This window comes from Petromyzon marinus, chromosome 15 (genome assembly GCF_048934315.1).
Source record: "Petromyzon marinus isolate PM22_M1 ecotype Great Lakes invasive population chromosome 15, UKy_Petmar_22M1.pri1.0, whole genome shotgun sequence".
In the NCBI taxonomy this organism is placed as follows: domain Eukaryota; kingdom Metazoa; phylum Chordata; class Hyperoartia; order Petromyzontiformes; family Petromyzontidae; genus Petromyzon; species Petromyzon marinus.
The window spans coordinates 2,918,092-2,931,289 of record NC_133681.1 but is presented as its reverse complement, the minus strand read 5'-3'; the positions used below and the strand labels follow the sequence as shown (position 1 = coordinate 2,931,289).

At 43.0% G+C, this 13,198-nt stretch overlaps 1 protein-coding gene across 2 annotated transcripts in view; it reads right to left on the bottom strand.

Annotated features, from left to right (window-relative positions):
* The window catches only part of LOC116942583 (uncharacterized protein C8orf34-like), a 40,488-nt gene extending 28,090 nt beyond the window's left edge, over positions 1 to 12,398 (bottom strand). Inside the window, exons 1-6 of one of the 2 annotated variants that reach the window (XM_032954660.2) lie at positions 12,119 to 12,398; positions 8,589 to 8,751; positions 6,322 to 6,453; positions 5,680 to 5,811; positions 2,338 to 2,366; positions 1,804 to 2,012 (exon numbers count right to left, since the gene is read on the bottom strand). In XM_032954660.2, the coding sequence (XP_032810551.1) occupies positions 1,804 to 2,012; positions 2,338 to 2,366; positions 5,680 to 5,811; positions 6,322 to 6,453; positions 8,589 to 8,751; positions 12,119 to 12,178 (725 nt within the window). In that variant the 5' untranslated portion in view covers positions 12,179 to 12,398. The remainder of the gene's footprint in view (positions 1 to 1,803; positions 2,013 to 2,337; positions 2,367 to 5,679; positions 5,812 to 6,321; positions 6,454 to 8,588; positions 8,752 to 12,118) is intronic. The other variant, XM_032954659.2, reaches the window with a different exon arrangement.
* Between the last annotated feature and the right edge of the window lie 800 nt (positions 12,399 to 13,198).

Here is a 13,198-nt window from a genome sequence, read left to right as displayed (position 1 = left end):
AAATTCATTTAATTTGATGGATACCCATTTGTATGTATGTATGCTGAGCTTCTTACGAGCCGTATGTATCCAACCACGTAGATAGCCGATGTCAAAGCATGGTTTGTCGCTATCCGTGTCACTTGGAATGTTTGTGGGCAGGCCCGGACTGGCTCTAGGGCAGCAGTCCGGGCAATTGCAAATGTGATCAAAGTAAAAAAAATAAAAAATATTGTATTACCTCTGATGTGCGCGCTTCTTTGCTTCTTTACGCTCTCAGTTGGCATTAAAGTCCCCACTTTCGGCAGCCCCAAAGATTCTTCCTCTCAGGCACATTTGTTTTGTGGGACCATCCCAAATGGTACCAATGAGATCGCACAGCAAATTTGGGCCCGGTGTGTTTACAAATGCCTGGTGCAATTTTTAGTCCCAGTCCGTCGCTGGTTGTTGGGGGCCAGTTCCTTCAACTAACACCGATCGCAACACCAATACAATCCAATCAAGCGCTAGCCGGCACGCTTCGCCTGCTCCGTCGCCAGCTTCGGCGAAGCAGCTCCGCACTTGCGCGCTTTACGTCGTTCAGAGACTCGTGAGCGCAAGCGCCGGAGTCAGAGCTGTCAATCACGGTCAGCAGGGCTCCCAAAGGGGGGTTTTGTGTGGGGACCACGTGGTAATTGCTTCCCGCAAGCCAATTCATGCGCTATCTGAAGCTTATCTTGAGCAAAAGTGTTGAAATTGTTTGTTTGTTTTTTTGGAGGGGGGGGTAATTTTTTTCTTCTGAGTGTAGTAATTGAAACGGTGGCCTTTTTGTTAGTTTGTCAAATCCTTCAACCTGTCTTTCACGCCGCAGTACGGATGGGTAAACCAGAGTTAGTCAATCAGCACATCGGACACTGGGGTAAAGTGTGGGTGCCTCCCACTTCTAAGACGTCTGCACAGCGTGCAACAGTAGACAAAATTCCCTCTCTACAGGGGACTCTTTAGAGCTCCCTCGAGTGGAGTGCCTTCTGTCAGCATTGGCATGAGCAAGAATTTGCAGGGCTGAACCTTGAGCCTTATTTTTCCTATATATATTTCCATTATGCTGGAAAGCTAATCCTCATTTCTTTTCATGCAGATATCTTGGCGGGGGACAAAGACTTGGGTCTCAGCAGTTGCAAGGATTTCATTTGTCCTTTGTTATCATTTTTAGCCATTGAACATGTCAAACAGGCACCTCTTTTTTTCCTTTGTGTGTATCCCAGCATTGTTTTTATAATCCGTGTTTGCATTAAATCCCCTTTTCTCCATTTACTTTAGAAGAATGTATTCAAGAAGCTTTGTACATTGTGTGCGAATATCCTTACTTCAATATTTTAGAAAAATCAGCACTATTATTATCTTCACCAAGCCTGGTTCTGAACTTCCCTAAAACGGAATTGACTCATCATACGTGCATCGAATAGCAAGTATTAGAAGTAAGATTTTACTTGAATTATTCAATTTATATGGATTAATTATTACACAAACGACAAAGCTAAACTATGGAACAATTACATGTTAAACAGGCAATCGGTTGACTGTAGTACTCATATATAAACAGATGAGGATATACATCAAATGCAATTCCAAGGGTAATACCACGTGTTGTTGTTGTTGTTTGCAATGACATCCGACGTTTCGCTGAACGTGCTGCGAGCCTCATCGGGAAAATCACTTCAGACAGAGAGAAGCGCACAGAGAGGAGCTCCCAAAAACAACGCGTACATTCAATTGCGGTGAGAGGCTGTGAAACGTCGGGACTTCGCGCCGAAAGCAACTCACGGGCAACAACCCGGACCTCACCCTATGTTGGGGGCTTGCGCGTCGGGCTCCCCCCCGAGGCCTCCCTGCTTGCGTGTCGGCAGGAGCAACACTTCGGCAGCGAGCAGGTCCGCCCCCACCCCGTCCTGCACTCGCCCTCCCCTGCGGGGTGGGCGTCCCCGTGCCACCCTCGGACCCGGCTCGGCTGTCGTCCCCTCGGGGCTCCTCCTCCTCTCGCCATAATCAGACACCTGACGAGCAGCAATAGCCCCCCACAAAGAGAGCTCATTCTGACCGCATGGGGACAGAATGAGGGTCGAGGCAGCCTCAGGAGGCTGCAGGCTCCACGATCAATATCGCCCACGCTGTAAGGCGCGCGGTTGCAGGAGTCAGCAGCACGCGGCACGCACATTACGACGGAGTATTTAAAGTATTTTTTTTTCTGAACACTTTGCTTGCTTCTTTAACAGCACATCGCCAATCTCTTATATTGGGTTTTTTTTTTAGAATAAGAGCCAGTTTGTGCGAGTTGCAATCTTTTACGATAATTGCAGGAAATTGATATGGAACGCGTACCTTTCCAACGGTGTCATCTGCAATAATTCCTGTAAAATATAAACACTTCATGATTATATTTTATGATATCTTCACGATGTCTGAGAAAAAAAACAAGTTTCATGTAAAACGTATCCATAATATGAATGCATATTGTGCCAATGTCACATGACAATATAGGTATGTCACATGAGGTTATGCAAATAATTTTGAAATGATGACGATGATGACCACAATGTGACTGGATGTCAAACATGAAACACTGCACGGGTTGGAAGACAGTGTCAGACAGAGGGAGATGGGAAAGAGCACTGCTTTGATATTATTTGGCTTCTATAGATTTCCACACAATAATGCACTTGATTGAGCTATCACTTGATTGAGCTATCACTTGATTGAGCTATCACTTGATTGAGCTATCACTTGATTGAGCTATCATTTGGCCAGGTTGCTTCTGAAAAAAGAGCTACATAGCTCAGTGGACCTTACCTGGTAAAATAAATATACTCTAGTTTAGTTTCATAGGGTTTTTTCCCTTCTTTCTTGGCAAAAAAACAGTTTGTGTTAAGATGTTAAAACACCAAACTGAAACCTTTTACAAGGAATCATGTCTGTATTAACCACAATGCTTGTGGTCGTAATGTAAACAAAAAACGTATTCTGATAATATATGCATTGTCCTTGAAACTGATTGGTCCATACCAGAGACAGCTTTCTTTTGAGCATCGTCTCAAACGGCGTCCTCTGGTCTGACACCGTTTAAGACGAGGCTCAAAATAAAGCTGTCTCTGGTGTGGACCAATCCGTTTCAAGGACAATGCATTATATTATCAGAGTGTGTTTTTTGTTTGCATTCTGACCACAAGCATTGTGGTTAATGCAGACATGATTCCTTGAAAAAGGTTTCAGTTTGGTGTTTTAACATCTTAACACAAACTGTTTTTTTGCCAGAAAAAAGGGGAAAACCTATTATCATATTTTGGTACTGGCAAAGAAGGTCCCATGTTAAAGATAGTTTAGTTTAATAGATGCCGGTGTAAAGGCAATGGTCAAGGTTTAATGGAAATGATGCTCTGGAGCCTGAAGAGGTAGACCATAGTGTGTACAATATTAATATTCCTTAAAGAAAATAAAAGCAAGCGGTCTATTTAAACTGCCAAGGGGCTGTTTAAGTTCGTGGCATCTTCACTTATCGTGACCCCCGTGCGAATTCCGACCGCTAATATTTCACACTTTAAAGTAATAACCACGACACTGCATTCCCACACTCAAGTTTTGCTTTCCGATGCAAGGGAAATATTTACACAGAGCACCAGGTATCCTTGCACAATAACCCCATCCACCCCGAAAATAGATGTTCACATATGATTAACAACGTACTCGGAGAAAAGTGCTCTCGTTTTTGTTTTCGCGAGACACGTATAATTTGTGTGTGTGTGTTATTTGCAAAAGTGAAGCGAGTTGTTGTGTGCAGCATGATTTATTCATCAGATGCCACCGTTACCTATAAAGATTGAAATAATTAAATATTTCTTGGAGTTTATAGATACAGCTTTTCCTGCACACACGCTTTCCTTCGGAGTATTTTCCATGACAGTTGCTTTACTTCAAAGGGCTTTCTATCATGATTAAACAATACTAGCACCCCCCCCACACACACAAAATAAGACTCCACATTTTTTGCAGTCATACATCACTCTCAGTGGGGACAGCTTGTCCATAAGGAGGTTGTACGTTATATATATATTTGTGTGGCTATTCAAGAAAGAAATGCGCCCAATGGTAACGGTAAAATGGGAACATTTAGAGCGCATTAATTACTATCACGTGTGAAAAAAAAGTACGTTTGAAATTGCCACAAAGGACAATATTACAAACCTTGAAAATATGTTTGAAATACTGTAGATTCCCGTTTAAATGTGTATACTTCATAGCATTTCAAGTCATACTAATTTCTGAGTGCTACACTTTTGAGGCATTACCGACATGTGCTGTCAGCTATAAAGTGGAGAGCAATCTCAAAATTTTTAAAGCGGAATATTGGCATCGTGGGCACATTCCATGCATTACGTAATTGCCCCTTCATTGCATGCATAATCTAAATTGCCAAGTAAATAATGCATACCAATAGAGGTTCACCTGGTTATAAATAATGTGTACGTATTGATTATTTAATGGAGTATATGCGAGCCCTGCAAAAGTACAACCTATGGTCGTCCAAAGCACGTGTCCTCTCATGCCTCCGATCTGCTCTCATTTAATAATCCTGCTCTCCCCTGCCCCATGGAGTTTTGCATTTATTCATGATGAAGAAAGGTACTCTGACTGCCCGCCCCCCAGCCCCCCGCTCCCTGCGTCGGAGGGGGGCTGGAGGAGCCCCCACCCCTGCTGAAGGCTCAACACCCCCTTACAATTTCTAATTATGAACGTAAACAAAAAAATACGGGATAATATTTACCACCATTTGCTAGCTCTTTTTTCAAAGCTCGGCAGTTCAGCAAACCAGAATTCCCCATAGCCCAAAGCAGACCACATCGTTACTCATCTCTATTGTTTTCATATATGTAGCATCTATATGCAGCCGCATCTCCGAAAGCTTTATAATGAAAGGAAAATTGAGAAGAGTGTGTTGTGCACAAACGCAGTGCTCACAGCGTGGGAAATTATTCAGTGGATGTCGTTATTCGACAGAGCCGCCCAGAGGGTTGGTGGAGTTGGAGTTCCCGGGGAAGAATACCGCTTGTGTGGGATTTAGAACAAACGGCTCCTTTTGCCAACTCCTCGGTGTCCCTGGCCTGATAGAACAAGTACGTCGTCAGTCTAGACCTAAACCACAACAGTGTCAACTGCACGGCGTTCAAGTGATTACGAGCTCCAGTTCAGTGAAGCAGCATCCAAGAAGCAGCAACCTCCCTCCCCTCACCCCCCGTCGTTTGCGGCCGTCTGGAACGCTCTTCAGTCCCATATTAGGAAGCCACTGGAGCTACGCACTTTCAAATCATCGAGATTGAAAACTCATTTCTTTACAACTGCTTTTTTATGTTTAGTCTGTTGTCCTTCCCCCGCACCTCCGATTATCACGTTTGGCTACGTACGGTGCGAACGAAATTCAACATACATGCGTACATGTCCTGATGCGGTGTACCAGGGATAATTAGGATTCCATATTATCTACATAGTGTGATGCACAATGTGAATCTGACACTGTAACATTTCGTTGTTCATGCTGCTGACGCTGACCACAGGTGTGCTTTCGTATGTTTATTTGACAATGACTGTGCCGTGACCACCCCTCCCCCCCAAGTGTGTGTGTGTGTGTACGGACCCCCCTCCCCTTTTAACACGGTCAATGCTGGCGCTGACCTGAGGTGTGCTCTCGGAGGGTCTTGTCCAGCCACTGGCACTCTCTCAGAAGACGCCGCAGCTCAGTGAAGGCCATGTCCCCTTCATTTGCAGCGCTGCAATCCCAGGACGATGGCTCCAGAGACTGGGACACTACGGATAAGAAGCACGCACACACGCACGCACACGCACGCGCGCGCGCACACATGCATCATTAAATGTGTGAATGGGAATTAAACCGAAAAGAGACGATTTTTTGTCCGTTTTTTTTTTCGTATTGTGATACTGCAGTTGACAATTCGTGCACGAGCACGAATGCAGCTATACACATTTGTGCATAACTCTGGCATGAAGAGGAATAAAAGATACAATAACTGACATCCCGCGTAATGGCCTGCTTTATAGCTGAGATATAAAAGATAAGTATAACATGAGTACATTTGGTAATCGTGCCATTCTTATCGGGAAAAGGCTATCAACAGCCACTATATTTTACAGGCGCGCATAGTCGGCAAGAGTTTCGGCACAGGGGTGATGTTGTCACGTGTTTTTACCCATTTACGCAATTTGCCAGCGCTATGAAAATCTGGCATACAAGGATCGTGTACTTTATTAAAGTAAATTACAGAAACAACCATCAGATATGAAACGGAATGTGCTGACTTGGTCTGGCTTCTGAAGAGGCAGGACTTAGGCAGGACACGGCAAGTTCACTCTTGGACTTTCTGGGTTTTTTCGTGTGGTCCACACACAGCGTCACGTACGTTCTGAACGGATTTCCTTTCGGGCTGCTCTCTGGAAGAAAAAAAAAGTAATTTGAGTCAATATTTCAACGCCTTCAATCACGTTCACTTGAATTATCTCCGAGTAAAACAAATATTCCTTACTCTGTACTGCAAATCAGTGTGCAAAATTCAGGCTAAGATAACTTTTAGTTTCTCGTTTTTCCTTTAAGACGTTTAATTAATTATCAGGCAGTCATACACACCAGGTCACGTGTCTGAGCGGTAACGGGAAGGGTTTGCGATTGGGACTCGACTACGGCACTTTATTCATCAGGTGTTTATACGAAAAAATTAGGAGCCACATTGCGCTGGGGCAATTGAGAGCGGTTGTCTTACGGAAAGGCTTTCCCCTGCCACAGGTAATGTGGAATTTCCACCACTGGCTCAGGGCTGTAAACGAGAGATGATCTCTGCCTCCGTGTTCGTTTGAGCAGAGAAAACAGTGGCTTTTTTCTTGAAATGTACACAAAAAGCCAACTAATCAGATTTGCAAATTAAAAGTTACGTTTTAGAATTATCTTGGCATCATAAATACAAATTACGGCTCAACGCGACATGTTATTAAATATTTTATTGGTTCTCAAAAATTCACTCCGAAAGCAGGAAGACACAGGAAAGAACCTTTTGCAAGGCAAACGAGAGCTTACAACTGCCTCTGGAGTTCATGCCCCCCTGCTCGTTCATAGCAAGCACCATGGGGTGTTTGATGTATGCATAATAATAACGGTGCCGATGAAATATTAATGCGCACACGTGACTTATGCAACGTTTTCTCCATTTTTTTAAAGTAATTAAATGTTAGCTTGACCCCGACAACATGCGAGGTTTTGTGAACCTTTAATTGTTTATCTTTGAAAAGCAGAAGGATAGAGACATTTCATTATAGCACAATAAAGTGGGGATACACTATTATGTTTGGGCATTAGAGCTAGCACTACCATTGTGTAATGGTGAGCACACTGGACCTGCAATGCAGAGGTTGCTGTTTTGATCCCTTGGCGTGGTAGTTTGAAAAAATAAAGTGTTTTCGTCTTGCAACAGAACGCGAGCCCAGTACAATGCACCAATCGTAAACGGAGGGGGAGAGAAGCACCACCAAAAGCATCTTGAATTCGGTACGGCAGGACTTTACGAAGGGGGGAAATTAACTTAGTATTTTTTTAAACTAACTAACTAATTTGCATTTCAGAAGAGTCCTGGCCACAAACGATAGCTCAACGACGTGGCTTATCACGTGCAAAATTATAGCAGCCAAATACTGTTTATGAAACGAATATTTCTAAATGTGGATGGGGAAAAAAACGCGAGGACCCGGAGAAAAATCCACGTGACCACGGGGAGGGAGACATGCAAACTCCAAATATACAGGCGTCAGGGTCGTGATCAAACCCACGACCTCCTCTATACCAGGCGAGGGAGTTAACATCTCCTGGCCACCGTTATGATGATGATTAGAGAGAGACACGCAAACTCCAAATATACAGGCGTCAGGGTCGGAATCAAACCCACGACCTCCTGCATGCCAGGCGAGGGAGTTAACATCTCACATCACATCTTCCAAGACATCTGGGCCACAGGGTGGAAGAGTAGGCCAAACTACCCTCTTACAGGGAGCTCTCAATGAATTCCCGATTTAAAGCTTTCGTGACTGCAATGATTCATCTTCTTTGGTTCTTTCGGTAAAGTCACGTAGAATGAGAATAAAATAATAAATTGATAAAATAAATAACACAATAATATTCTCACGACGTTTCGGCCACAACACAAGCGGCCTTCATCAGGTGAAGGGGGCGAGACTGTCTGGTAGGACAGCGCTGGAGTGACAGTCTCGCCCCCTTCACCTGATGAAGGCCGCTTGTGTTGTGGCCGAAACGTCGTGAGAATATTATTGTGTTATTTTATTTTATCAATTTATTATTTTATTCTCATTCTACGTGACTTTACCGAAAGAACCAAAGAAGATGAAAGCTCTCAATGAGTTCCTCCTAGTGGAGGCCCTTCCACCAGCCAATGGTGTGAGCAAGCCATTGCAGAGCTCACCTCTCTAAGTGGTAAATTACGTGAATCCAGCTGTATGGGTACACATGAATACAGGCACTGTTGTGAAGTAGTGCACAGAGACGTGATATGATAAGCACTGATTGCCTGGCAGGCGGCTGTTTTCGGCCCAGAGAGCAGCAAATCCAGCCAGGTCTCGGCGTGGAGACTCCTCTGTGAACGTCCTCTTGTGTTGCCTGCCTTCCAGGTGCTCGATCAGGCACGGGATGGGCTCCTCCGGAGTCTCCGTGATCAACATCGTCATCATGTCCTGGAGTCAGTCAGATTCAGAGTTATTCTCGCCAGCTGTTCCATCAATACAGAACATGTCTGGTTCAATTCTAACCTAACCCCTCCACACCATCCATAAACAAAACCAAAGGTATTTTTGGTTTCAAAATAAAGCCACTTTTTAATGTAATATTGTTACAAGTGATTTGGACAATATAATTTTAGTGATGCACTGGGTTCTTTTTCATTCAAAAACAAATAACATCGCCAGGAAGCTGTTGTAAAATGTCCAAAGAGGGTTATATTACGTCTTAAGTTGGATTTCGCAGGCAGTGTGCATGCCATATACTGGCTAACAGCTCAAGTATACATGCTCTGGCCAATGTCCAAATAAAGCCACGATAATGGTTTTCACAAGTCTGCTTCGGACACACAGAAAAAGCCCGAACACAACAAGCATGCGTTCCCTAGAGAAGATGTGCAGTTTGACAATCGTAGAAATTATTCATAGACGCTCCACTTTCTGTTACGGGCCATCACCTTGGGATGAAAAAGTCACAGGGCACGTTGTGGAACGGTCCATTGTGTGTAATAAGCGAGTGTATATTTCTATTTGAATGGCTTTGAGGCAATCAATACAATATACTCCACCGATTTTCTCACACGTGAGAACATTTTATGTGAAAACCATTTTGTAAAAAAAATTGTTCAGAACCACAAAAAAGGCCACACATTGTTAATACGTGCTTTACATACAAGGAAGTAATGGAAATATGGCATTTTCCTATTAGTATAAATATATAGTTGATAAACATGTGTATCTATATAATAAATGGTACATGTTATTATATTGGCAAGACATAAACACACTTCCTACACACACACAAATGTGCAGTATCAGCATAATGCATAATATTTATATGAATAAGAAATGCACAAATCTAAGTTTACTTTACAACTATATTATCAATGGTGGCCATAAAAGTTTTCTGTGAAAATATTTAACGCTTAAAGGCAAACCCCAATATGCAGATAACTTCAAAGCTCCAAAGGATGCATAGTATCCACGCTGATGAATGATTAGTGTTGCGCTATGCAGACTTTTAAAATACCATCATAATTAAGTTTACCTTTGCCTAGGACACACACCACACACAATGCATATAGACTTCTATAGACAACGACTCAGAGTCTAGAGGAAGAATGGAAACATCTGAACTGAGTGTCAACATTTGTCGTGCTGCATTTGGGCAAAGGTGTGTAGCACAGTTCAATGCTGCCATCTCAGTTTCAACAAAGGGCATCTTTTAAATGATGCTGAAACGTGTTAAGTCTGTCTCACGTACTGCTTATCATTGTGAAATCTGCGGTATCCTTGTGGGACATTAGCATGCACACACCGTTGGTCGAAAATCCGCATTAATTTTACATTCCAGTGGACAGGCACTGGTCTTCGACATGCAGCGATACACCAATGTTTCGCTCAACATTTAAAAATTCCGCAAATCCCGGAGTCGACCTGAGCAGAAATTAGAAACACAACCCATGCTGTTGCAATTTAGACTTCGCTCAGTATGAAACTGGTTTGGTATTTGGTGGAGCAGTATTTTAAAATTTAGACATTTATCTTGATAAATTCACCGTTAGGTGAGGGCAATTGCATTTAGGAAAATGCGATGTTGATGAAAAGCGCTTGTGAAAGCAAAGCTTGTATTTTATAGTTATGTTTTACAATAAACTATACAAAGTGATACACAATTATATGATATGAAATATTTTGGAGAAGTGAAGCATTATTTGCCGTTTGTGGACATCATGAGTTGACATCGGATTGTAATGCAACGCAACTCAATGAAGGATGTGGCATTTGAAAATATTTTTTAATGGTTGGGGATCGGTAGAAGGGTAGTTTCTAGGGGGGTGGGGGCACGTGGGAGGGGCATCTGAACCCCCTTACGTCACCAAGTCGTATCGACCAGCTGGGTGAAGTTTGCTTGAAGGACCGCCATGCCCAATATGGCATGGCGAGGGCCTTCATCCAGCAGTGAATTGACAAAGTGCTGTAAATGATTAGTAAGTACAACAACAACAAACTTGAACGAATTATAAGTATATGTGGATTTAGTTACTTACATTTTAACTTTACTTGGTTTAATGTGTGGTATGATTACCATAACCTAACTGCACTTTGACTAAAAAGTACACGTTTTTCTTAAAAATTACAAAAGTTCCATTATTTGAATCTTTTTTTCCCAAGGTCAATGTTTGACCTTTCTTTCATAAAATGGTGCCAGATACATTTGAATAATGATGGGTTTTTTTTCGGAGGGGGTTTCATACATAACATGGCGTAATTACGTATTGGTAAAGTTGTAATTTGGTGAAACGGATGGTTAATCAATGACACAGATCGACATATTTTAACCTCGAATGAGAACCTTGTCACGTTGAGAATCTGTTTGGACGACCGTGTAATTGATATCGTTCCTCCTTGCACGGCCACCTTGAAACGCAACGGGCAATAGCCACGCAGAAACATTTTACAACAAAATACACACACACACACACTCATCACACCTCCACGTGAGTGACACACCACCTCTGCCAATGTCCGTCATGCCGTAGCATCACCTTCCGCCACTTCGCACCCAGTTGTTGACCGCAGGATGCCCATGTTACAAAGTGTGCGAGAGCGCGATGTGCAAGCGACGGCGGAACCAAAGTGACAATGGAAAAACTCAAGTCCGCGCCGCTCATTTCATGTGAATGGGAGGATGTTATGGCCATTTGAGACGTGACAACGCCACCCATCAATCATCTCAATTTCGCAGTATTCGTAACGTTCACCTCGACTCTTTAAAACACAAAACCGCACGCTTAAATTAATGCGCAATGTACACTAAACCGAATGCGATGGCTTTTGGCACAACCGTGTTGCCTTAATGCCATGCATAAGGCAAGCGCCTTTCAAACAATGGTACATTATTTATGGTGGCTTTTGGCGGAAATCGTACGAATTTCTTCATCTTTTTAAGGAGTCGTGGCGTTTAAAACGTAGCCAGTTTTTCTTTAATTCAAAGTAAGGCCTCACAACGCATTCAAATTAAAACAAAACCCGAAGCAAAAGTTGCATTTGATAAGCCGCAAATTTACAAAAAAATCACAAAGGGAAAAAAAAACTGCATTGAATAGTTAAACACTCTGCAATCATGCCTGCAAGCAACACAGTGTATATCTCTGTGTGTCTTGTACCGACCGGCAATAATACAGATAATATATGCCACCAAAAAAAAGCGTTCATTATTTGACAATAATAATTCCTGTATAATAATGAAACAGACACGCACGCACAGTCACAGTAGGATGCGACGCTCCGCCGGTAAACCAGACAGATTATGCGACCATACCTCAAACAGCGATCCGATCCTGTGCCTTTGCAAGTACGCTCGCAACCTTTCCTGTGACATCTCTTCCGACAACTCTCGCGATCACCTGCATTTGATGGGGGGGGGGGGAGGGCTGGGTGCGGAATCACTGGGGCTCAAACACACAGAAGCATCGGCTACTGCTGCTGCCGTTGCTGCTGCACGTTCATCCTGAGAGATGCAAACAGCACCGCGCTCGCAGCCCCACATACACACGCGCGCGCACAGACGCCCCGCTCGGGCGGAGCTGGTAATGAAGATTGCAGCTGCCGGACTGTTGAAGGGGTGGGGAGGGGTTGGGGTACCTTTAGGTGATGTGCTCATTAAGCATGCTGCGCTTAGAAGAACATCATTTATCCAGATGCCAATACAATTTCCTATGAGCAATGTGTTCCACTGCTCAAGAATATGTTTATGCGTTATTTATTCATTTATTATTCATTAGACGAGTGCATATGACTATGACATCCGTTCGGCAAATACGATTTTGACATTGATGCTGCACGTGTACATATTTTGTCGTTGCCATCGTCATTATTGTTATCAATGATATCAGCGATGGTCAAACCACTGCTGGATGAAGACTTTCCCGAGATACCACTGCCTTGCATGATCTTGCGATGCAATAATCCACATCGCGCCTGAACACAGAACTATTTCACTTCTATATCTTACACAGCGGGCATCCCCACGTTCCATACCTTGACTATCACAATATTATTATATTTGATAATAATATCTTTATCATCGTATATATGTATACATCTGTACATATATATGTATTTTTTTTGGCCAAAATAATAAGACAAAAGTGCCATATAAATGAAGCACTTCCATCGACTTCTGTAGATCATGCTTTCTGCTGGAAGAATACAGATCTATAAATAGCCTGACGTACTGCAGCCCGCTAGAGATACAGCCCATATTCCCAGCCACTCGCTGCTTCACTGTGCGAATATTCATTGAACGTGTAATGACACAAGTCAAAAATATATAATGAACGTTTCATTTTACAGAGATTGCTTTCGATGCAGCTCTTGATATTAAAAAAAACACTACGGC